The sequence below is a fragment of the Sorghum bicolor genome, chromosome 1, assembly GCF_000003195.3.
Source record: "Sorghum bicolor cultivar BTx623 chromosome 1, Sorghum_bicolor_NCBIv3, whole genome shotgun sequence".
NCBI lineage: Eukaryota > Viridiplantae > Streptophyta > Magnoliopsida > Poales > Poaceae > Sorghum > Sorghum bicolor.
The window spans coordinates 76255872-76267872 of NC_012870.2; the positions used below are offsets into that span (position 1 = coordinate 76255872).

General features: G+C 43.2%; 1 protein-coding gene and 1 pseudogene across 1 annotated transcript; one reads left to right on the top strand and one right to left on the bottom strand.

The window, feature by feature from the left end:
* Positions 780-3347, top strand: LOC8082136 (protein SULFUR DEFICIENCY-INDUCED 1). The gene is made up of 3 exons (XM_002465759.2): positions 780-1191; positions 1975-2343; positions 2513-3347. The coding sequence occupies exons 1-3, from the start codon at positions 1075-1077 to the stop codon at positions 2963-2965; spliced, it is 939 nt and encodes a 312-aa protein (XP_002465804.1). The 5' UTR covers positions 780-1074; the 3' UTR covers positions 2966-3347.
* On the bottom strand, positions 4168-6444 carry LOC8082137 (annotated as a pseudogene).

Sequence of the window (12001 nt, forward strand, 5' to 3'; positions counted from 1 at the left end):
ACGAGAGGTACCAATATGGACAAATGTTTGTTTAGATTCATAGCCAAAGTGTCACTGCGATAGGGGTACCATGTATCTTTAAATTTCAAAATGACTTATAATTTAGAACAGAGGAATTAACGAATTTACTCAATGCACTACAGTGAAAAAAGGCTACTTATTAGTTTTACACCAATTTAATTTAATCATAATCATAATCATAATCATAATGTAAAAAATGTAAAATTGGGACAATTCAATTGGTTGGGATAAGTTCGGAAAAAAAAATGGTTGGGATAAGAGAGGTGTTGTCTCATTCTTTGTTGATCGAGTTGTTCATCAGGATGGTGATATATGCTTGATTATCAATGATAAATTCATCATAAGAATTTCTGGTGTTGAATACTACTCATTAGGCCGGTGAGATATGTTTTATTATATCACATGGAATTTCTGGCGTGGGCGATAGATAAAGCTTCTTTGCAGTCCCTTATCGAAACCACATCATTTCTCCGTGAGCTGTCTGAGGATGGGCACAGTAGTATCGAACGGTGGAAGCTGACGAGCCGGGCGTCCCACACCGCCAGTCGCCACACGACACCGGCACTCCGGCGGCAGCGGCTCATGATCATGACATGATGGATGAATTTTGTTCATTGGATCCCCCATCCCCTCCAGTCCAGCTCCAGTCTCCAGTCTCCACTCTCCAGTGCCACGTGCATCTTTTGCGTCACGCGAAGGGGTCGCCGGGTCGGGGCAAAACCGGCTGCGCTACTGGACACGGCCCGATGAACTTGCCCAGGTATGCAGGCCCCGGCGGCCCGATCACACTGGGTCGAGTTCTCAAGTAAGTGAGGAAGTGAACCTGGACGGGTTCCCGGCCTTGTGCGCAGCCCGGGCAGGTACACGATCTGGGGCGGCACGTCGCTGGTAGCTGCTTGCGCTGGTTATAAACAGGGATCGGACAGCTCCTCCTCCCTCGCCGTGGTGTCTGACCGTACGTCGTCGGCGACGAAGCATCGATCCGGCCGGCCGGAGAGGTTCATCATTACACAGCTGGATCGGAGGAGCTAGCTAGTAGGAAGCAGAGCAGGCATGGATCAGCTGGTCACCATGGCGATGGCCGCTCAGCCGGCGAGCCCCACCTCGCCGCACGTCGCGCACAAGATCCCCGCCGGCGACGGGCCTTACGCTAGGGCCAAGCACTTCCAGGTAAAAGCCTCCATCTATTTTGATTCCTGTATATATATGGGCAATGCTTGCTTTTGCTTATGAAGAATTTTGAGTTGGTTTTTCCACTTTCTTCCAGGATCTATATCGATCTATCATTACCTGTTAGCTTATGCTCATGCTCACGCTCATATATACGATATAGGTTGAGTATGTGAGATGGGACTCTTTTCCTTTTAATTGTTTGTCATTTTCTGTTTTTTGCGTAGCGCTAGCTTGTTTATCGCTTTGATGTCAACGCATGGTTGGTCTAGTTTAATTATAGGTCTCATTACTCATTATTGCAGTTGTAACCTGGTGATTAGATTAATGCCACACACACAATCACATATAAATCTTGAGATCTATAGGCACTTTCTGAATTTTGTATTACACGAGTAGAATTTAGCAAAGTCATTTCGGGTCCATTTTTGCAACAAAAAATGGTGAAAGAGCAAGCTTCTTTCCAGTAAGACTATCTTCAATGTTCAATCCAACCAAAACAGCACTACGATATGTGAAAACTATAGCTAGCTTATTAGCTACCCCCTTCGTTCCAAATTCTAATTAATTTGGTCTGATTTTTCTAGATATATACAAAGTAGCCCTTATTACGTATCTAAACATGATCTATATCAAGATTCATGCATAACAAAAAAAAATGAATCTAGACAAAACCAAAACCAACTTCCAATTTGGAACGGAGTGATGAGCAGCTCGAAATCAATAATCATTGTTAACATCTAGCTAGCACTAACTGACATGAACTTCATTCGAAAAACTAAGCTGGTGGAGAAGGACCTGGACGCGTCGATCGCGTGGTTCTGGAAGGCGATCAGCACGGGCGACAAGGTGGACAGCGCGCTCAAGGACATGGCGGTGGTGATGAAGCAGCGCGGGTACCTGACGGAGGCCATCGACGCCATCCGGTCGCTCCGGCACCTCTGCCCCAAGCAGTCCCAGGAGTCGCTGGACAACATCCTCCTGGACCTCTACAAGGCCAGTGGCCGGACCAAGGAGGAGATCGAGCTGCTCAAGCAGAAGCTCCGCAAGATCTACCTCGGCGAGGCGTTCCATGGCAAGACCACCAAGCGCGCCCGCTCGCACGGCCGCAAGATCCACGTCTCCGTCAGGCAAGAGACCTCGCGCATCCTGGTGCGTGTGCGTCTCAATCCCCGCCGCCGGCGGCTTTATATATATTGTTCATTCACTTCCGGATCGGAAGTTCCGGTGCCAGTGCGTGCCATTATATATGAATATGATTCGATCGATCTGTCTGACGCTAGCTAGCTTCAATTCGCCGACGGACATGCATGCATTGCAGGGCAACCTCGCGTGGGCGTACATGCAGCAGCGCAACTTCATGGCGGCGGAGGTGGTGTACCGGAAGGCGCAGATGATCGACCCGGACGCCAACAAAGCCTGCAACCTCGCGCTCTGCCTCATCGAGCAGACCCGGTTCGCCGACGCCGAGCTCGTCCTCGCCGACGTGCTCGCCGGGAGGTACCTGGCGCGCGACCAGCAGCAGGACGGCAAGATCGTCCGGAAAGTGGAGGAGCTGCTGGCCCGGATCGTGGCGCAGACGTGGCCGGGCGGCGGCGCCAACAGCGGACGCCGCCGGGACGAGAGCGGGAGCGAGAGCGACGACGACGATGACTGGGTCGAGAACCAGATGTTGGCTCTCCTGGACGTGGCGGTGCCGTACCGGAAGAGCAGCAAGAGGCTGCCCGTGTTCGAGGAGATCTCGCCTGTCTACAGGGAGCAGGTGGCTTGCTAGAAGCCATAGATCAGTAGCAGCAGCATGTTTTAGGGCCGCGGGAGTGTGTGTGCCGATCGAGCTCCATGCCTCATCGAGTCTCTTGTCCAGCTCGAGCTTTTGGATGAACTCCGTGGCGCTAGCAGTAGCATCAGCAGCAGAAAGGTAAAGCGTACAAGTGTGTGTGCGCCTTGTGAATCTGTGGAGCTGATGAGATAGCAGTGTGCAGTAGCATCAGCAGAAAGGTAAAGCGTGTGTGCGTCAGTGTGTGCCTGATATGCATCTGTGGATATTTTTTTGCATGCATGCATGCTTGTGTGGATATTTGATGTCATAGTCGTGTGTTGTATGTGCTTGTAATGTGTACATATTTCTTTGTTCTAAGTGCAAACCGGACCGATCCCATTTCTCAGCTAGCCATCAGAATTCAGAAAGTGGTACGTTTGAATCTAGATGTTCTAAAGTGCTCTCCATCTGGCACTGATGCAGACTATAAATAGATTTTTCTTTCTAGCAAGGCGAGTTTTTTTTCAAATTCACAGTGGTACATTTTCTAGCCGTCAATCAGCTAAGTGAATGTCTGTTGGCGAGGTTACTTGCAGGAGTGATTCAGCTTGTCTTGTATGGGATTGAGAGAGATTGAAAGAGAAATTAGTTTATTTTTCTGTCGATCTTAGCAGGATATTTTGGGCCTAAGGAAAAAAAAAAAGATATTCTCTCAAGTGGCGATGGCATAGAACAACTCCGAACTACTAGAGCATTGGGTTGGGGCTAGTCATTAGCTTTGTGACACCATTTTTGGTTTAGGTGGGGTAAGAGCAGTGGCGAAGCTAGAGTAAATTAGAGAGTGATGTACTTAGCTTGTGGGTGCATAGACGTCTTCCGTGGAGGATGCATATATGGTAAAATTTTGGATCTAATCACCGTTTTTATATATTTTTTGGGGGTGCCCTTAGTTGATGTGTAGCTTCGCCCCTAGGTAAGAGCAACTCAGCTAGATATACAATTGTCACCTAGCCTCCTCTATTCCTAAAACTTTGCAACATAAGAGGTGTAGCATCTCTAGCAAATCTCGTGTCACATTCTTTTTCCTTTTTTTTGAAATATCTCTTAAATCCCTCCTCATCTCTACTAAAGATAGGAGAGAAACTGAGAAAGTGAAAGGGTTGAGATGTGGGAGGAGCAAGGTGAAGACCCTAACAACAAAAAAGCTTACAAAGATATTAAGGAAACTCAAGTGTCAGCAACACAACTAGAAGTGGGTACATCAACAAGCTCTGCACTAAATTGCAGAATAATAATTACTTTATCGAATCATGATTCACAACATATTTGCTACTATTACAATTATTTAAAATATGAGAGAGCCCAGTTATAAATTTGAGCCCAACGATCTAGACATAACTAAGAACAATGTGATCAATGTCAACATCACACAAACGATGGATTTTGGTCCTGCATTGTGATGGAAATGCACTCTCTATGTTTTTCTTGCTCTTTCCTTTCTTGTGTTTCCTTCATATCTGTAGGAACAACAACATCAAACCAGAGGAAATCATGGCTATAGACGTAATAACATGTGAGATGGGCTCTATAATTTCACATCACCAGCAATTGAAGTCCTTGCAAATTGTCAAGACAATGAGGAGGATCAGTGCAACCACGATTCCGAAAACAATGAGCTTCATCTTCATATTCTCCCACCACATCTTTTGTCGTATCTTTGTTCCCTGTTTCCGGAAATCTTGTGCCTATATGCGGAATTAAAGGATGAGTCTGGTGATAGTCAAATAGATGGAACTAATGGATTCCACATGAGATCAATGATATGAACCTGTGATCGGAGATCCTCCGTTTTATCAACGAGTAGTTCAATTTTTTCACCACGATCTAGTACCTAATAACCAATGTGGAGCCATTTGAGTATCACATCGTTAGTGAAAGTAAAAAATAGTTGATTCGTAGAGCTTCATTAATCGACATAAGATCAACAATTGATAGCCACTATAGTAAAAGGACACATCCACCTTCTCAATGTTTTGCATCATTACTCCCTTGACCTCTGTGACCTGAGCCTTCACTTTTGCAAGTTTGTCAATCTCCTCAGGGTGCTGGTCACAATACCTCATGTGCTCTTTAAGTTTAGGCCTAAAAGAAAAGACTTTAAGTTAGTACTAAAAGACACCCAGAACATATGAAAAAAGGTAGGGAGGTTAATGAAAAGTATGAGGAGGCGATTAAGTACCCATATTCTCGCTTGAGGCCATTGGCATTAGCAGTTTTACCTTTCCCTCCGCCATATTTCTTGAAAAAATCTTCTTTCACTCTCTCAATAAATCCAATTGGAAGTTGTCGACCAGCTGATTCAGTAGCAACAACGCAATATGCTGTAGATCAAAGACATCGTCACATGAAAAAGCATGCACAACTCTTCTAGAATTTGTTATTGAGGAGAGTGATGCTGTTATCTTGTTACTACATACTGAAACAGAAGTACGTTGGAAGTGGAAGTTAGTGGGAACTCATGCCCGTATATATGAAAGGATAAACTCATGGTCCAAACTCAAAGCTCAAATATAATTTTTGTGTAGATGATTATTCTAGATCGCTATGAGATATGAATTTTGTGATAATCCTCGTATGTTCTACAAAATTATTTTATTATTATTCCTACATAAAAAGTTACTATAAAAAGCTAATGTTAACTACTTGTGTCAGAGTTATGTTTACCCAAGATATTAGAAAGGGTATATGCTCTAGACACACGTCTTAATCTATTACACAAGGTGAAAAAACCTTAACACTGTTGTTATGAAACCGTAAGCTTCTTCGTTGATTAAAAATATCTAAAACTTGTCCCGCAACCTACAAGTCAATCATACTATGACATTTTTAACCTCATTCTTAGATAAATAATAGAATATTATCATGCTAACAACATTGATCAAATCAAACACCGTAGGTAAAGTTTGGTACTACAATTATAGACACAAATTGTTGATATAATCTAAAATTCACTCCCCCAAAATGCAATACTGGACTTGGTTTCTTCATTATCTTTATCAAGTAAAAATTTATAAAGAAGGCAAGCTTTAATTCACCAATGCACATAAAAAAACGCCATCAAAAGATACAGAGACAATATATAGGATCACGTCTACTAACTTATAAGCGCACGGTGGGAAAGTGTGAGAGTAAAGCCAGAACAAGGTGCATTACTGAATCCATCATGAATGTGGTAGTTGAATGTGTGCCCATCACAGTTGTAGTTGAAGCGATTGTTGTTGGTAGGGAGCTTCTGCAGGCACTGTGCGGCGACGGAGGCAAAGTTGCCGGAGACCTCAGCGTGGTCTGCTAGCACAACGGTTCCTCGCGCCACGAAGCTGTACACCAACGTACTTTGCTTCCCCATCTCTCCGACCACCGACGACGCCGGCCTGTGAAGGGGGGTCTCGGAGGTGGTGGAGCGAAGGGGCCGGTGGGCAGGAGTGGTGGAGGAGGGGAGGATGGGGGAAGGTTGTGGTGTTTGGAGGTGGTGGAGAATTGTGGTGGCTAGGAACCATCGATGCTAATGCTAAATTTAGACTTGTGGTGAGTATCATGTCACTTGTGGTTGCATGCTCCTTGCATATTTAGTTTAGTTTTTTTAAATACTATATTTATCCTTAATTAAGAGAGGAGATTACATAGAAAAATAGGCTAATGCGTGATTGGTTTCTTGTGCTAGTGCTAACATGCATGGTATCTTATTATACAGTGAAGTACAAACCAGCATATAAACTATGCAACACGTTGGTGTTTGGTTGTCCTGGACATGCAAGCTATACGTTTAGTAGGATTGTACTTGTTTGCTAACATTGTGTTGCACATAGGGATGGCAGCGTGTCAAAAGTAAGGGACAAGTGGAGTGAAAACTTGTCTACGGCAAATTGAATGAAATGACATACTCACAACTTTTAACTATAGAGGTAACATTTTTCACACAACATTTCAAAAAAAAAGAACATTTTGCACCCATGCCCATGGGTGTTCGATCTTTTCTATTTTACACACGGCACGATTGAATGAAATGACATACTCACACATGTCTCAGCGATAGAGTTCTATACACATGTATAGCTCGGTCTCCAAGCTTCCATAGGGCTGGTTATTTGTTCACTAAGTTCGATGATGTACCTCATCTCGGTTGGGCCTCATGCCGATGTCTTCAACCCACCCTGGTGATAGCCATGCAAACTCTTTCATCATAAATGTAGTGACTCCACCAAATCTCAAAATCTATTGGCAAACAAGATTAGAGTGACTTTATCAATCTCTGTTCGGTCCGTGGAAAGTGCTCATACGACTGGGGTGCATGCTTGTGCATTTGTAGGGTCAAGTAGATGCACGTGTGTTTACTAGAAAAAATAAATTATTTAAAGCCATGTAAATCAAGTTCCCAAATTGTAAAGAGCGCATGACATACGGGCAAGTCCAGTACTCAATAGATAGTTTCATGTCGTTGTTCATAAAACTACCATTTTATATATAATGAAGTGAAACTTAGATGAAACATCAACTCTCATTGCAATGCTTCATTCTATAGTTCTATAGACATTTAATTTCATGACTCAAGAAAATGTTAACCCCATAAAACTCACTTATTCTCTCTTCTTAAATACATTGTCATGTCATAAAAAAATACCTTTGTGACAACTACTTATAAATGTAAATGAAACTCACGAGAAACTCCCATTAAAACTGACAGCAAAGCTGTGCATGCTACTTCAAGTCTTCCATTGCCAATGACCAATCATAAAATTTGTAGTGTGCAAGTATGTTTTACTCAATAGACCAGCTTACATATAATTAGTATTTTAAGGTTTAGCGGTTAGCAAAATTACCCTAATGATATTTTTGTTTCTAGCACATTTCATAATCTTGTACAAGATATATTTGTTCTTTCGGATCAGATGCGCAATCGCGACATGTGCTCAATCCAAATGATGACAACCGCATTGAAGTAGTCAATTTTGTTGCATCTCATAAAGTTGAACGTGTGATGATGTTCAATTGTAGGTATCGAAGGGGAGTCATCAATTAATCATAGCCTTTAAGTCTAGTTTGCAAGTTTTAACAGTACCCTAAAAATGTACATGTCAAAAACACTTTGAATATATACTATTGACTATGATAGACCTGATTATGGACTACCTAACCAGCAACAATCATCATGTCAAGTGTGATCAGTGAATTTTAACCCATATAACCCGAGCCAAATCATAACCAATCTTGTGAAACATTGCAATGCATGGGTAGATTATTGTACTACTATAATAATAGTCACTCGGTTTTCAAATACTTGAGACGACCATAATCAAATCAAAACATGTAAAATCAATACATATATTTGTCGGACTCAAATTTACCAAATACCTCCTTTTTATATTATTAGCAGCTATATAAGAATAATCTAGGGACCCGCTTGATACAACTATGTTTCACTAGTGAAACAACTTTTCTCAGTTTCGGTTAGTGGAGCAGCTCCACTAGTGAAGCTTGCGATGCTTTAAAATAATGTTAGGTATAATTGTTTTTTCTCGTCGTTTAAAAATGGCACATGTCTATAATACTCCTCTTTTTTCCTTCCCTGTTTTCTTCTTTTATATGTTTCATCTCTCCTGGTTTTCACATTCTTTCTCTACGCACGAATGCGCCTTCTGATCCGTCGACTATCCCATCTCCTCTAGCTACAACCCATGCCACCTCCGTTGCCCACCCATTGATAGAAATAATCTGTGCATAGGATCGACTAGTAGTAGATCTAGACGGGTACAATCTTTAACTGGTAAACAACAAGGTACATATTCTATACAAGATCTAAAAAGGAAACAGTAAATACGATTAAATGGGTCGGGATTAATAGGATTAGACCGTCGAGAGAAGTAGCAGCAGGGGCGGCGGAAGACGATCCCGAGGCCATCACGTCGGTGGTGGAGTGGATCTTCGAGGACGTCGATGGTGGCGGTGATGCGGATGTCGAGGTGGCGCAGATCCGGCGTCGGTGAGTTTTCCCGTCGCTGGCTGCGCTTCCCTGATCGGCTAGGGTTTTCTAGGGTTTGTGGATGTCGGTGGGGAGGAGTGGCAACTGTTCAACTCGTGAACAGTGCCGCCGGCCCCCACCTCTTATTTATAGCGCAGTGCGACGGGGGCCCACCAACCATATAGGGTTGGGCGCCCCCGATCAGGGCGCGAGACAAGGCCCAATAAGGCCGTTGGGCCATATTGGTGGGAGATCAAACCAACATTCTCCCCCTTGATCTCACTCTATTCTTTGTCTGTATTCTTTCTTTTCAAACTCTTTTACCTTATTTATTTCATCACAAATTAGTGCATAGAACTGCGTCATCATCACGGTCTATCGCCGATAGACTTGACAGCTACGAATACACTTCTCTGATCTGAAACAAATTCTGTTATTCTTTGGGCCTCTTTGTCCAGGAATCATAGGCTTTCCCTTAAACCCATGCCGGCTACGTGTTCTCTAAACACGCTGGGTGGTAAGCCTTTGGTAAGCGGATCCGCAAGCATCTTTTCAGTGCTTATATGCTCAAGCTTTATGACATGATCCCGGATCTTATCTTTCACAACATAGTACTTTATGTCAATGTGTTTGGCAGCACCACTTGACCTATTGTTGTGTGCATATTCTACTGCTGGATTATTATCGCAGTATAACTGTAGTGGTTTAGAGATGTTATCAACCACTCTCAAACCGGGTATGAACTTCTTTAACCAGTTCACCTGCCCCGACGCCTCAAAACATGCTACAAATTCGGCATACATTGTGGACGATGTAGTGACCGTCTGTAATTTACTTTTCCACGATATGGCTCCATTTGCGAGAGTAAATACATAGCCTGACGTGGACTTTCTGTTATCTCCCGCATAATCTGAATCTGAATATCCTACTATCTGTAGGGAATCTGATCTCTTGTATGTAAGCATGAGGCTCTTTGTTCCTTGCAAATAACGCAAGACCTTCTTTACTAATTTCCAGTGTTCCACACCTGGATTACTCTGAAATCTGCCAAGCAACCCGGTAACAAAAGCTAAGTCAGGGCGAGTACATACTTGAGCGTACTGTAAACTTCCAACAGCCGAAGCATATGGAACTGATCTCATCTGGTTGAGCTCATACTCATTCTTGGGACACTGAAAATCCCCATATCTGTCGCCCTTGACTATCGGTGCAGGTGATGCACTACATTTGTGCATATTGTATCTCTCTAGAACTTTTTCTATATATGCTTTCTGTGATAATCCCAATACCCCCTTCGTTCTATCTCGGTGAATCTCTATGCCCAAAACATATGATGCTTCACCAAGATCTTTCATGTCAAATTTCGAGGACAAGAATTTCTTTGTTTCCTGCAGTAGACCGACATCGCTACTTGCGAGTAGGATATCATCCACATACAAGATTAGGAAGATGTACTTCCCATTCTTAAACTTTGCATAAACACAGTTGTCCTCTACATTCTGTTTAAACCCAAAACTTCTTATGGTCTCATCAAACTTCAAATACCACTGTCTTGAAGCTTGTTTTAATCCATAAATGGATTTCTTTAGGCGGCATCCCATTCGCTCTTTTCCTTCCACGACAAAACCTTTCGGTTGTGCCATGTAAACATTTTCCTCCAAATCCCCATGTAGGAAAGCCGTCTTAACATCCATCTGATGTAATTCTAAATCATAATGTGCTACTAGAGCCATTATGATCCTGAAGGAATCCTTACATGAGACTGGAGAAAAAGTCTCATTGTAATCAATCCCTTCTCTTTGCGTAAAGCCTTTTGCCACAAGTCGCGCTTTAAATCTTTCTACGTTCCCTTGGGAGTCATACTTGGTTTTGTAGACCCATTTACAGCCTACTGTTTTGGCTCCTTTAGGAATTTCTTCTAAATCTCAAACTCCATTGGAGTTCATGGATTTCATCTCTTCTATCATAGCTTCTAGCCACTTCTGTGAGTTGGCGCTTCTCATGGCCTCATCATATGAGGTGGGATCACCCTCCATATGAAATTCCTCTGTGTTAAAAACTTCATAGTCATCTGGGATAGCTGACCTTCTGATTCTTTGAGATCTTCTCGGTGCCTCCACAGTTGGCACTTGATCTGGTTGGGGCTGTTGTTGCTCCCCCTCGCCTGTGGCAACTGGTTCTTCTATGGGCTCCTGAAGGACAGGTTCCTCATTTTCATCTGTTGTTGCCACAGGAGAGTGAGCAATTGTTTCTGGCATCACAGTGTCGGGCACTGTTGGTGCATTCACAATGGGTAATTCAAAAAATGGCTCTTGAATCATCGGAGTGGGTGCATACACCCGCTTCTCTTCAAGATCAATCTTTCGAGCTACCACGCTCCCCCTGATCAGCTCATCCTCTAGAAATACGGCGTGTCTCGTTTCTACAAACTTTGTATATCTGTCTGGACAGTAGAAACGATAACCCTTTGATTTTTCTGGGTAGCCAATAAAATGGCAACTGACTGTTTTGGGATCTAGCTTTCCAATGTTTGGGTTAAATACTTTAGCCTCAGCTGGGCTCCCCCACACACGCAAGTGGCTTAGCGAGGGAACTCTTCCTGTCCACAACTCATACGGTGTTTTAGGCACCGATTTACTGGGAACTCTGTTTAGAATGTGAATGGCGGTTTTTAATGCCTCCATCCACAAACTTAGTGGTAATGTAGAGTAACTAATCATACTTCGCACCATATCCATCAGGGTACGGTTGCGTCTTTCAGCTACTCCATTCTGCTGAGGCTCGCCCGGTGTAGAATACTGAGCTACTATGCCATGCTCCTGTAAGAACTTTGCAAAAGGTCCAGGAACTTGGCCATAAGGGGTGTGCCGACCATAGTACTCCCCTCCACGGTCGGATCTGACTATCTTAATCTTTAAGTTGTGCTGATTTTCAACTTCAGCCTTAAATATCTTGAACTTATCTAATGCCTCTGTTCTTTCTTTAATTGGATAAATATACCCAAATCGGGAGTAATCATCTGTGAATGTTATGAA